Raw genomic sequence first — 14,351 nt, 5'->3', positions numbered from 1 at the left:
CTGTCGTGTCTAACGGTTTAGTTAAGCAGCTGAGTCGAGCAATCGAGTTGAGCAGTTGAGTCGAGCGGTCGTGTCGAGCAGTCGAATCGAGTAGTGGAGTCGAGTAGTCTGATCGAGTAGTCTGATCGAGTAGTCTGGTCGAATAGTTCAGTCGAGCAGTTGAGTCGAGTAGTCCAGTCAAGCAGTTGTATCGAGCATTTGAATCGAGCAGTTGAATCGAGCAGTTAAGTCGAGCTGTCGAATCAAACAGAAGTCAAGCAATTGAGTCGAGCAGTCAAACCAAGCTGTTTAGTCAAGCAGTTCAGCCGAGCAGTTGAGTCGACAGTCAAGATGGCAAGTTGAACCGAGTAGTCGAGTCGAGCAGTTTAATCGAGCAGTCCAGTCAAGCAGTTTAATCGAGCAGTTAAGTCGAGTAGTCCCGTTGAGCAGTTGAGTCGAGTAGTTCCGTCGAGCAGTTGAATCGAGTAGTCTAGTCGAGCAGTTGAGTTGAGCAGTTGAGTTAAGTAGTCGAACAGTTGGGTCAAGCGTTGGGTCAAGCGGTTCAGTCGAGCAGTTAAGTCGAACAGTTGAGTCGAGCAGTCCAGTCAAGCAGTTTAATCGAGTAGTTAAGTCGAGCTGTCGAAACAAACAGTTAAGTCAAGCAGTTGAGTCAAGCTGTCGGGTTGAGTGGCTAAGTCGAGCAGTCTAGTCGAGCTGTAGAATCAAGCTGTCAGTTGAGACGAGCAGTCAAATCGTGTAGTCTAGTCGAGCAGTTAAATCGAGCAATCAGGTTGAGTAGTTGAGTCGAGCAGCCGATTCGAATAGTCCTTTGAAAGCAAATTGGAGGTACGCTATGTAACGCTAACGCAATGTAACTCTATGAGGTTTTGCTCGTCTTGAATGTAATTTGGTATGATTGGTTTGAGTCGTTGCTTAATGTGGGCGATCATTACCACGAAAATACATATCGCGCCCCTCGTTTTGGCGACAAACATAAGCCTCTTATATAAATAGATTTTGACTTATATCCGACAAATTATTTTTTTTGTCCCCCGATTGTTCATACCAATTTCAAAGCGGGGAGTGACAAAACCTTTAAAAATATTTTGCAATGGCCTTATTAAAAAATAAAATAGGTCATTTAAACGGAAAATGCCAGTTGCTTTGAATTACCATCATACACTCTGAGCCAATTTAAAAAAAAAATCGATCGATGAATTTTTGAGTTACGCCCTTTTGAAGTTATAAAGGGCAGATTGCTCATATCAAGTAAATAAAAATCTTTTATTTTAAGAGTTTTACGTTGTATTGGAACTAACCGGAAATGTTCCGGACTAAGTAATCGTTGTGGGAAATGGCCAATGTCGAACATGAACCATGACTTATCGTGCGACACCTCAAATTACACCGGAATTTAAAAACTAGCTCAACCAAAGTCAGATCAACTACCTAGCGCCACGTTGGTTATATCTGAACAAGTTCCGGGGACTTCCGGGAACACCCAGTCAAGTGGCCAGTTTCGTCCCTGAACAAAAACTTTTCGTGTGACACCTTAAATCACACTAGAATTCAATAGCTAGATCAATGGAAGCCAAATCTGCTTCCACGTTACGTTCAAAACCATGCCTAAGGCTTTCAGACCGATAAGTTTGACCTCAACGCATCTTAAGCTAATGCAGAAAATCACGGATAACTATATCCGCAATGTGTTTTTAAAAAACTCTCCGTTACATGTAAATGAACATGCATACCAATACGGTAAATCTACGGAAACCGCACTGTACTGCATAGTGACGTTTATTGAGAAATCGCTCAAATATCAAGAGACAGCACTTTGTGCTTTTCTTGATATTGAAGGCGCTTTCGATAACACGTCCTTCGCGTCAATTAATACGGCTCTCTATCAAAAGAGAATCGACCACACTGCAATGAGCTGGATTCAAGCAATGCTCTCGAGCAGAGAAATTACAGCATCATTGGGAGATACGTCGGTCACGATTCCGGTGATCAAAGGATGTCCACAGGGAGGAGTTCTCTCCACCTGCTCTGGTCACTGGTGGCCGACGCACTCCTTCACAAGCTATCGCAGTTTGGTTATGAGACCATTGCTTACGCCGACGACGTTGTACTTATCGTCAGAGGAAAGTTTGACGCAGTATTGTCAAGTCGCTTGCAAGGAGCTCTAAACACCGCCATGTTATGGTGCTCCCAAGAGGGACTTAATGTTAACCCCACCAATACAGTCGTTATACCATTCACTAGGTGAAGGAAACATACCATTACTCCCCTTATACTGAATGGTGTCAAGCTGGGCTTCAATAATGAAGCCAAACACCTCGGAATAATTCTCGATAAAAAACTGAACTGGGCCGAAGTTGCTTTCTTAACAGCATAATCTAGATGGGCAATCTAGATTATGCTGTTAAGAAAGCAACTTCGGCTATCTGGGCATGCAGCTCACTGTTTGGCAAAACCTGGGGATTGAAACCTCAACTAGCCTTTTGGTCATATACTACTATTGCACGGCCTAGGATAACCTATGCTGCAGTCGTATGGTGGCCAAAGGTGAATGAGTTGACAGCCCAAGCCAAATTTAACAAAGTTCAGCGCCTGGCCTGTCTTACAGTTACTATTAGGGAAACTGCCTCGACTTGGTTTCTCCCAACAGATGGTTGAATGACTGAACTCTTACGTCAGTAGTGGGATGCTTCGTGTGAAACTGGGTAGTAGTGTTTCATCGGTGTTTACCATTAAGTCTGGAGTCCCTCAAGGAAGCAACATGGGACCTCAACTTTTCTTGCTATTCTTTAACGATGTTGCGTTGCTGCTGGAAGTTGGCTGCAAGTTAGTGTACGCCGATGACCTGAAATTGTTTGCTTCGATAGGAAATATAGACGACTGTCGCCGCTTGCAAGATTTGCTTGATTTATTTACTGACTGGTGTAAACGAACCTGGCTCATTGTAAGCATAGCCAAATGTGAAGTTATGTGTTTTCACCGCATTAAAACCCGATCACCTTTGGTTATACCTTCGATGGTATTGAGTTACGCAGAGTGAACCGAGTTAGTGACCTCGGCGAATCTGCATCAAATCAAAAACGTTGGTCAACCAAATTACAACCCATGCCTATGACATGCTGACAACACAAAGCAGTAAAAAGAGGATAATTATTTCGGACAGAAACTGACACATTGCTGCCGACTCTACTGTACAGTCCTAATCAAGGTGATAATGAGAATGTTTAATCAACCAATGTTCTACGTCGAGAGCTACAGTCATGTTACCTGTCAGACAGCCAATGCGTTGTTAATCCATGATTCCGGAGCAAATTTGTCGTGGGAATTCGTCCTGAAACCGCAACCCCACCACTACACGTAGCTACGTAGGGAAATGATTCTGGATATAATTTCGATTTTCGAAAGCGTGCACAAGCATTTTCCAGCTAACCATTACTGCCAACACGATTAGAGAGAGAGAGAGCATCAAAGCACATTTGAAATCTGGGTTGCGTGCCCTAGTATTCACCATGAATTGGCTTCAAAGGCAAAATCCCGTGCATGCTTTCGTCACCATAATTTTGCATCGTTACAGAGTGACGGACTGACTGGCTGAATGTGCTTTGAATCAAGCCAAAAACCCCTAATTTATGATGGCATGTGTTCAAATGGCAAGCAGAACGTACGCACATAACGAATTACATGCTCATCCTATCGTTAGAAATTTTCCAAATGCGGAACTGTGATATCAATGCCATTCTATGCGCTGTTCGGGAAATCCCTGCGAAACTTTTGAATGAGCATTAGTTTACAGGTATTTCCCTATAAAAGTACCTCAGTATCAAATCAACTAGAAAATAATTTCCGGAGAACTTTTGAATAATGTTTTCAATGCTTTCACACTTTTTGAAAGCAATCCCCAACATAACAAAATATCAAACATTCCAAATATTGCAAATGTAGATATTGGAGATCACAAAAATTAACAATAAGATAGCTTAAAAAATAACTCAAACATTGTTCATCGGAATTCATCTAAAACAACGCATTGGAACATATTTGAATATTTCCCATAGAAACTCCGGCGAGAACTACTCTTTTCAGACAAATAACATCCAATTATTTGTTCCAATAGGTCATAACTTCGATACGGAAACAATAAAATCCAAAAATTCCGTTCTGTCGTTTTTTTGTTTAATTTGCCTTCCCGTGTTGCAACCCACAGGCCATTATTTAAAAATCTACAGCAAAAATCAACGCCAGCCGGTGCGAGGATGTAGCACAGGAAAAATTGTGCATAAAACCAATCTGAATTATTAATGGCTAAATTCTCGCCAGCAACTTTTTCAGCCACCGACCGCCCGCCCATTCGACAAGAGCACGGTGGTGAACGGTGAAAAACGGTTGCAAAAAGGGCAATTTCTGTGCTTAGTTTCTCCACCAGGCTGCTGCACCAGGCAGAGACCAGCTGCGTGCGGGCTCTCTGTACGTACAACCGAGGTCAAAGCTAATGGGTCACCCGATGCCCGACACAGGTTCTACACAATTTTTCACCTTTATTTCGACGCTGCTCCATGGATGTGGCAAAACTATGTGGTTCAAAGCAAAGTGCACCTACATATAGTAGTTAGATACTGTTTTTTTTGCACCACGAAACGCGCACCAAACAATGTGTGTCGTGTTGCACGATTTTACTTCTTTTAATTGATGGTGAGCCTCTCGCGGGATGTGTGCAGCCGGCCGGATAACATGGAAATAACAAGTTGATAACTAAATTTGTTGTCACTGGGTACGATTTGAATTGAGTTATGCTCAATATTCGTTGCACTGGACTACACACAAACGGCATAGTTTTTTGTTTGCTTGCATTACCCGACCCGAGTCGTAGAGCAATAGGTTTGAATGATAGAATTTCTCTTGTTTTTAGTTAATTGGCTACCTATCTAGGTGGATTCGGCGAATTAGAAAGTTAAATTAATCTTTCTATCAGGCGTTGAAGTTTAATACAGTTGGAGTTCATTCTTATTGCTTTAAATAAAAATCTTTCATCATCATCGGTATAAAAAGATCGACAGCCAGCTGGAGGTGAACTGATAGTTCATTTATAATTAGATAAAAGGGCAGTGGTACAAGGTTTCTCCCTTGTGGTACACCAAAGATGTTGCTGAATGCATCGGAAAACACTCAGCCTATAGCCACTTACAAAACGCTTTTAAAAGATGGTTTAATGTTTTATTTGCCAAATAGTTTATTAAAGTCGGTTGAACAATTAATGGGTGGATAGTACAAAATAGTTTAGGAGCCACCCTGACTCAGAAAAATACTCTCTAGTAGCTTTGATTGTGATAGATGTTCTCGAAAATTGTTGAAAACAATTATTGGAATTAATGCCACGGGGCAAATAGAACGTGTTTCAGAGTGATAAATAGAACAATGATAGAGTTAAACAGCGATTAAAATGAAGTTTGGTGGTGATTCTGTTCCTAAAAAGTTTTTAACATATATTGCATATCATAGGGCAATGAAAAGGCAGCAGACGAAATTAGTTGCTGTCACCGTTCGCCTTGTGACTATCAACACAACTGTTGGATATTGGAAACTGAAAAACTAATATCCACACCGACATACTTTCATTGTAGATTTGGCAATAAATTCTAGGTTTTCAGCAGAGTGCCATTTGTACTTAATACGATCAAACGATAAATTCCTTAAAAAACTCCAAAACTATATATACTTATCTAGAGTTCATCCGAAATTTAGAATTTAAGTACCGTACAGTACAGTTCTATTTATGCCAGTACAAAGTTTAGCGGGCTAGTAGTACATTACATCATACAATTGCCTGATATTTTCAATCCAAAGTAAACTATTGAGAGATAATTGCCACACCTGTTGTTTAAATCTGAGCACGTCAGTGCATAGTGGGGATTATTTTTTAGAAAAATCCTTTATCGCAATATCTCCAAATGCTGCTAAGCTTCATATAATATTTTAACGTCAAATGAAAAAAAAATAGGAATTCCAATGGTGTGGTCCTTGCTCATAGTATTCGTCTGATTCTAGCAGCTTTGGTCAAATAAAACGCTAACTACTTTGCTTTTCTCGAAGTACGGAGATGTATTGATCAATAACTCTGGCAGTCGATCTTTTTAAAACCGATCTTCTTTCGCCATAAGAAGGTTATTTTCATATGTATTCTCATGCCAGGGTATTTGAGAGTGTCGAAAACAGCCGTATCGCCTCGATTTTCTCAGTACACGTCTCAAAAATGAGAGTAGTATGTTTTTCATATGATCAAAATTACTAGAAACAGATGCATTTTATATTAAGCTTAGCTAGACAATTGATCGCATTGACATGCTTCTTTTGATATTGTAAAAAATGGAATTGAGCAAGGGTTCCGGAGCAAGCTTGAATCGTTTTTAACTAATTCCAAACAGTTTATTAAATTTAGCAGCAAGATCTCAACTCTAATTCAAGTCACTTCTGGTGTAGCCCTAGCCCTAGCCCTAGCCCTAGCCCTAGCCCTAGCCCTAGCCCTAGCCCTAGCCCTAGCCCTAGCCCTAGCCCTAGCCCTAGCCCTAGCCCTAGCCCTAGCCCTAGCCCTAGCCCTAGCCCTAGCCCTAGCCCTAGCCCTAGCCCTAGCCCTAGCCCTAGCCCTAGCCCTAGCCCTAGCCCTAGCCCTAGCCCTAGCCCTAGCCCTAGCCCTAGCCCTAGCCCTAGCCCTAGCCCTAGCCCTAGCCCTAGCCCTAGCCCTAGCCCTAGCCCTAGCCCTAGCCCTAGCCCTAGCCCTAGCCCTAGCCCTAGCCCTAGCCCTAGCCCTAGCCCTAGCCCTAGCCCTAGCCCTAGCCCTAGCCCTAGCCCTAGCCCTAGCCCTAGCCCTAGCCCTAGCCCTAGCCCTAGCCCTAGCCCTAGCCCTAGCCCTAGCCCTAGCCCTAGCCCTAGCCCTAGCCCTAGCCCTAGCCCTAGCCCTAGCCCTAGCCCTAGCCCTAGCCCTAGCCCTAGCCCTAGCCCTAGCCCTAGCCCTAGCCCTAGCCCTAGCCCTAGCCCTAGCCCTAGCCCTAGCCCTAGCCCTAGCCCTAGCCCTAGCCCTAGCCCTAGCCCTAGCCCTAGCCCTAGCCCTAGCCCTAGCCCTAGCCCTAGCCCTAGCCCTAGCCCTAGCCCTAGCCCTAGCCCTAGCCCTAGCCCTAGCCCTAGCCCTAGCCCTAGCCCTAGCCCTAGCCCTAGCCCTAGCCCTAGCCCTAGCCCTAGCCCTAGCCCTAGCCCTAGCCCTAGCCCTAGCCCTAGCCCTAGCCCTAGCCCTAGCCCTAGCCCTAGCCCTAGCCCTAGCCCTAGCCCTAGCCCTAGCCCTAGCCCTAGCCCTAGCCCTAGCCCTAGCCCTAGCCCTAGCCCTAGCCCTAGCCCTAGCCCTAGCCCTAGCCCTAGCCCTAGCCCTAGCCCTAGCCCTAGCCCTAGCCCTAGCCCTAGCCAAAAGAAAATAATATTCCCTGGCAGTTAGTTTCATATTTTATGTTCCTTGGTTCCTCGTTTCCTTTTCCGCTTCTTTTCTTTTTCTATGATTTTTTTGTTTGCGTCATTTCTATCCCGTTTGCGCATTGTTTGTCCTGCTTTTGATCTTTTCCTGTCCCGATTTGTATTATTTTCGGTCTTATTTTTCGTATTTTTCCAGTTTTATTTCTATGCTGTTTTCCATTTTCCTTTTATTATGTTCTTCTTTACTTACTTTTCCTCCTTTTTAGTGACACTCCATTTCTTTTATACGATTTGTCTTCCGTTTTCATTTTTTCTCCTTATATTTTTTCTTTTTCTATCCCGTTTTTCCTTTTTTTCTATTAACATTTTTTCTGTTTTCCTGCTTCCGTATTTCTTCTTTTTTTTCTTTTACTGTCACGTTTTTCTCTTTTTTGTACTGTTTGTTTTCATTTTATTTCCCGTTTTCTGTATCGTTTTTTTTCTTGTTATCTAGTTTTTCTTGTTTTCTCGTCTGTTCTTCCTCTTTTTTCCAGGATCCGCTTTTTTGCCACGTTTTCCCTCTTTTTCTTCTATTCTCTTGTTTTTCCTCTTGTTCCTGACTCGTTTTTTTGTGAACATATACCCGTTTTCCGTCTTGTATCTTCTCGGTTTTCCTTTTCTAGATACCTCGTTTTTCATTCTTTTCTGTTACCTTTATTCTGTTTTTGGTTCTGTTTGGTCTCCAAGATTCCTGTTTTGTTTCCTTTTTCGCCTTTTTCACTCCCGTTTTACCTTTTGCTTTGGTCCGTTTTCTTTTTTGTTTTATCCGGAAAAGTTTCTCTTTTGACCCGTTTTGCGTTTTTTGTTCAAACTTCTCCTTTTACGTCCCATTTGATTCTCTCCCTTTTCCCATCTTTTCTTTTTGCTTTCCGTTTTTCCGCTTTTTCTTTCCACTTTTTGTCTTGTTTTTCTCTCGGAGGGATTTTCTCTCGTTTCTTTTTTCTTTTCCCTGTCCTCTGTTTCCTCGTTTTCTGTTCCGTACTCAGACAGAAACAAAAGAAAGGGCACCCGACCTTTCAGAAGAATATTTTGCCCTGAAAAAAAAATCGAAGAATCAAAGGACTTTAAAATTTATCACAAAAATGCCGGCAGATTAGGTTCAAAACTCCAGACTTTAAAAATAAAGTTGAAATTAGATTAGAAATTGGACTTCGAACTAAACTAGCAATTGCAGTTGGAATTGGGCGAGAAATCGGACTTGATATAGGACATTAAATTAGACTTGAATTTAAACTAATTTGGGCTTGAAGCTTCATATTGAGAACTAGACATTGGAAATTTGATTTGAAATTGGACTTGAAATTAAAATTGAATTAGAGCTGGAATTGAACTTGAAGTTATATTTAAAATTAAACATGAAATTGAACATGAAATTGGATTTGATATTAAGCTCGAAATTGGACTTAAATTGAATTTGAGATTAGACATGGAATTACATTTAAAATTAGCCTTGAAATTGAAATTCAGATTGTACTTGAAGTGCAATTGAAATAAAAATTTTTAATTTGACCTAAAACTGAACTTTACATTGGAAGTAAATTAAATTTGAAATTGGGCATTAAATCGTGGAATTAGAAAAAAGAACTGACAGAATCTCCTAGTTCCAACAGGTCGAAGATTCTTTACGACTATTAAAGCCAGACCAATTTGATGTCTGTGTTAGGGAAGTTCTAGCGCACTTTGTCAAAAATGACAAAACTCCTTTGTCCCAATAGAACTAAGATTTTTTACGTTTGACGATTAAACCTAGTCCAATTCGATATCTGTGTTGGGGCTTAGTTATTCGTTTTCTTTCACATTTTTTCTTATTTATAGTGTTTTTCATTCGTTTTTTGTTATTTTCTTTTCTGTTTTCCATTTTCCGTTTGCCCGTTTTTCATTCTGGCTTTCGAGTTTTTATCTCCTTTCCTTCTCGGTTCTCCTCCGGTTTTGGTTCCCTTTTTTTCCTTATATGTGTTGGTTTTCACACTCAACTAAACTAGCTCAATTCATTTTATCTCGGGGTCGGCAACCGACCTTCGGAGGACTCATGCAACCCGAAACTTACCCGAAACGAAGCGGAACCACCAGAAGGCGTCAAAGAACGGAAAGAATGGACTACTGGCTCTATTTAAATATAAAAGATAGGATCTTATATTCCTGCAAACGTTTATTACCGATTCTTCGATGCAGCGCTGGACGTCACGTTGGGGTCCATTGATGAACGACGAACGGTGGGAGTGGAGACGAACCTGGATGAACGTGGCTCTAAAGCTTGCTTCAGATAGTGTTGGAACAAAAACAATTGCGTGTATTTCAGTTATTTATTATTGAATCCAAGATCTTTTCTTACACAAATGTAGCATTTTCCTCATACTTTTAAGAAAAAAATACGGATCAAATTATTCGGATAAAATTTTCTGCCGCTTTACCTTTTTCTTTTGTTCTTTTTTTTTTTTTTGGTGCGTATAGGTTACTTAGGCTTAGTAACAATTCTAAGTTTTATTATGTTTCTCTAGCGGTTTTTATAGAACCTCTAATAAAACTATGAGTTCCAACATAAATTCCTGATGACAGCTATAAAACTATATTTTTTGAAACGATGCTTCTACAATTGATGAAGGGACGGTAGGGGGTAAAATAATGAAGAATTTTTGAATGGTTTGGATAGAGGGAAAAAGTGAGGGGGGAGGGCCTATTGGTTACTACGCCTAACATGTTGTCGTTGTGAATCCTACCTATTGTCCAATGCTGGAAGGCTGCATGAGTCGAACCAAGCTATAATCTGAGATTATAACCGAATTCTACCTCACAACACGGAGTCAACACCCATCAGGGCATGTGGCTCGCTGGTACTTATACCTTTGAACCATCGAGGCGCTGGACAAAAGGAGACTGCGCAGCCCCCCTTATTAAGCTAGCGACATGGGTTGGGTTATTTTATGACATAAATTGTGCCTCTTCCTCTATCTACTGTAGAAACCACCGACCGAGAAGTTTAATCTAACCTTGCTTTTTACTGGCGGGACGACGACGCTATGCAGGCACTTGCGACTTACAAGGCACTGCGTGTGACGCTGTTCGTCTGTCAGCGTGTTAGCCGCAATTCTCAACACGGGCTATCGGGGAAAGGCTCCGTTCCTATTCTTCCAATTGACCCACTTTTCAGAAGGTTTCTAAAACTCCTTGAAGAATCTGGTGATAAGCTCAAGTAGTTGTACCACGCTCTGCCGCTAAAACCGATTGAGCTTTCGCTGCTTGACAGCCACCGCCACAATTTAGTAAAGCTTTTCGTTTCTCGCTCTGGTAAAAGCTAAATCAGTCCGCCAGTTTTGTTAACTTGAAAATACATCCGTGAGCAGAAAGGTTAAAGTTTTAGCTGTCAGATCATCCTGATTGATTTGTTGCGCATAGCGACCATGATAAAATATCCCAAAGAATAGTTAATAAGTTTTTAACAATCTCCGCTGGTTTGTAGCATATGCGCAATAAATTTTATCGTGCATATTGATATGATAGGTGGATACAATCAACGTGCCACTGAAATTTTGCAAATTTCGCCAACTGGCTGGTTTAACAGATGGTACAGATTGGTACAGATATGAACAGATATGAACCATTTATACTTGCCAAAGTTTTTTAAGTAGAATGTGAATAATATCAAAAGATAAGCAATAATCGGTCTCATTTATAAACATTTATTTTCTCAACTATGAGCTGCATTCTTTCTCACAAGCAAAATTAAATTCCACAGCTGTAATAAAAACATGACGCACTCATTTATTTCGAATTAACGACTGCCTGCGCACTTGTATGTCAGAGTGCATTGCAATATGGTGTGTGGTTGTTTGTCGTTTAACTTTGATATTTTCACACTGCTGGTTGGAGCGGTTTGATCATTTTAAGCCCACATTCGTGAAGACTCGTAGTTCAAATGAGCCTTGTAGCGCCCAACACGAGTGCTCGAGTAATTTTTCAGCACTAGTTGGTGGAGAAGGAAGAAAAAAAATTACGCACACTCTGTGTGTCAATTAATGCACTTGCACCAGTGCTACCGTGCTAACTATGTACACCGACGCCCGCTTGGTCGGAAAATGTGGGGTTGGTGTACATATCGGGAAACACGCTACACGACAGCTGTTAGCTGCGCTCGGATTCCAGCCAGTGCTGCTGATAATGATGTCGACAGTTACTGACGGTGCTGCTGCCGACGCTCCTGGTGACCTCCAAAGCGATCCGGGACGTATGCGATGGACGCTTATTATGATAAACGCTTCGAAATCCTCTTGCCGTCTCCGTTCGTTTCACGTTGCACAACAATCGGAACGGGATGGGATAGGGAGCAACACTTATGCAACAGGAAAAGCGACGCCATCGAAGGTGTGTCTGCCTGCTATCTACTGGCGTGATGATGTTCGTGTAGCTACATCCTTGGAGTTTACCGTTGCCTGTACTGGTACTCCTACCTCCAGTAGGAGTGCACAGATTATTATTGGCATTTGCATCGTATCGTTATGGCAATTTGACAATAACAGCTGGCAGCTACCACCGCGCGAACACCGTCATCAGCATTATGGTTAGTAACGACGCTTAACGAGCATTAGTTCGTAAATATTGAGGCCGAAATTGCTGCACTTGAGCCTTGCACGGCATCGGCCATTGCGTCGTCGTCACGATGAGTGACATTAGCAGAGAGTTAGTGATAAAATCACGATAACAGTAATCAAACCTGAAGCACGATTTCGCTCACAGTCAGTAGGTAGGTATGGCTGAGTCGTAATTTTCCTACCCATAATCTATCATCATTTAACCTTCGGTGGCTTACAGATAGATTCGATAGAAGTACACACTCTTACCAGCTCCAGTGCCAGCAAGTGTTCCGAAAATACTCGGCCCAGTTGAAAATTGCAATTTTCCACTCCGCGTGACAAATAGCACCGACAAACGTGCCAGCCAGGACCGTGTTCGGAACAAACCGCAATAAACCAGCGTGACCTCGTTTCTTATCGACTCGAATCCGGCAGCAGAGGGCGACCGGCACCAACAACAAACAGCAGTGCCATGTGCGTCACGTAGTTAAAATTGGACCGAAGTTACTTTTCTTCTTCATCATTCAACACGTAGCAAGTGGGTGAGTGGTTCGTTCGTTCGTTCCAACGAGGCCCATCCAAAATGGGATTTCAGTCGGTAAATTGCCGCTACAACTCTTGAAACGCAATCACACACATCCGCCGCTGACGAGTGCTGCTTATCATGATTCCAACCGAAAGGTCCTCACAACATATCCGGTGCAGTACGGTACAGCTCTGAACGACATGGATATTTGACTGTCAACCGGCCGTGGAACACGTGAACGTCTTCCATATTTTGCTGTTCGCATTTTCCCCATCATAGGACTGATGGTAACCTGCTTACCACCTTCCGTACGGGAGGGTGGCAGCTCTGTCATCCATGCGATACATGACAAAAGATAAATGATTCCGGCTGGCAAAGTTTAGCCAGCCGCCACCAGCAACAACAACAACAACTACTACTACAGACAGACGGCCAGATCCGGCCCGCAAACACTTTCTCTCTCGCTCGCTAATGAGTTCCAGTTTGGCAAAGTTCCTCTGGCTGGCGCCAACGCCAGGCAACGGCCGTACTGTGTACCACGTCAACCTGATCCTCGGGATGGTGTATGACTTTGTCCGTTCCGGTTCGCTGCCCCGGTACGTGGTATGATGAATTTATGGTTTTACAGTTGCAACAGAACTGCCTTCACTACTAGGTACTACTGGCGACGGAGACCATTGTGTACCGTGAATATTTCGCTGGGGAACTTTGGGGTGATTAGCATTTTATTGTTCCGTTCTGCCGGAGGAGCCCGGCCCGGTTGGTTTTCGGGCTCGTTTAAACGACCGGCAACGAAGTTGCTCGATTTTCTGTCCATGCAATCATTTGAGAACAAACGTCATTTGATTTCCCATTCCCCCCATATGGCCGACAGCCAGAAGCGACAGCAAACAAGGACTAGGCCGGCCTACCGCCGAAATTAAATTGTTGCTTTCATTCACCTCAATTTACGACTTTTGGTCGGTCGGTGGTCGGCTCAACTCAACCGCGTCGCATCGGTTCAATCATTCATTCGCGTAACCGTTTGCGAAAGCCAGTTTACAGCTTCCGAAAAAACAGCCATTATTTCCCAATATTACCATTTACTCCCATTTTTGATCGAGGTTAAACAGTGACACACCGTTCCGGTATTGTTCTTCGGTTTTCCATACATTTGACTATTTAACATACCGTTAATTAACAACCAAATGTCAAATAAATGCGACCAGAGCGAAAAAACGCCATTATATACGACGCTTATTGACGGTGCTTTTTTGTCCTCTTCTTCTTCCCACAGGTAACCGGCGTGGTTGGTCGTGCCGAAACGCTTTCTTCGGTGTTCTTCCTGGCGGCGTTTATCTTTTACACCAAGGCGACCAGGCGGAAAAAAGCAACCGGTAAGTGGAGAAAGTTTGGTTCCTAGTTCTGGTAGGTAGGGAATAAAGGATGGTGCAAAACAGTCGATCGAAGCACGTAGCTTGGTGTATTCGAATTCGACAGAGGACAATTCTTTTGCATGCTGGAGTGAAGTTAAAATACTCAACGAAGCTAAGAACGAGGAGAACGAATTAATTTGGTTTACGGGGTTAAAAACATTTCTTAGTAACTTTATTTGTTTAAAAACATTTAAACTAGAAAAAATCAATGTGCTTCAAACTCTAACATATCATGCAGCAGAAATCGGTTAGAATATCATATATTTTCTAGGCTAGATTTATAAATGCAGAACCGTTTTTTCTAGTGGAGACTAAAAGTCTCCTAGCGGATGCATAACACTTCCTGGTTTCCCC

At 42.6% G+C, this 14,351-nt stretch overlaps 1 protein-coding gene across 1 annotated transcript in view; it reads left to right on the top strand.

The window, feature by feature from the left end:
• Positions 1–14,351, top strand: part of LOC128735253 (protein O-mannosyl-transferase Tmtc3-like) — a 450,482-nt gene that overhangs the window by 188,474 nt on the left and 247,657 nt on the right. The window contains exon 4 of the mRNA XM_053829747.1: positions 13,859–13,958. Within this exon, the coding sequence (XP_053685722.1) occupies positions 13,859–13,958 (100 nt within the window). The remainder of the gene's footprint in view (positions 1–13,858; positions 13,959–14,351) is intronic.

Source organism: Sabethes cyaneus, chromosome 2 (genome assembly GCF_943734655.1).
Source record: "Sabethes cyaneus chromosome 2, idSabCyanKW18_F2, whole genome shotgun sequence".
NCBI lineage: Eukaryota > Metazoa > Arthropoda > Insecta > Diptera > Culicidae > Sabethes > Sabethes cyaneus.
Note: the sequence above shows the minus strand (reverse complement) of the source record. Positions and strands in the feature narration are given on the sequence as shown.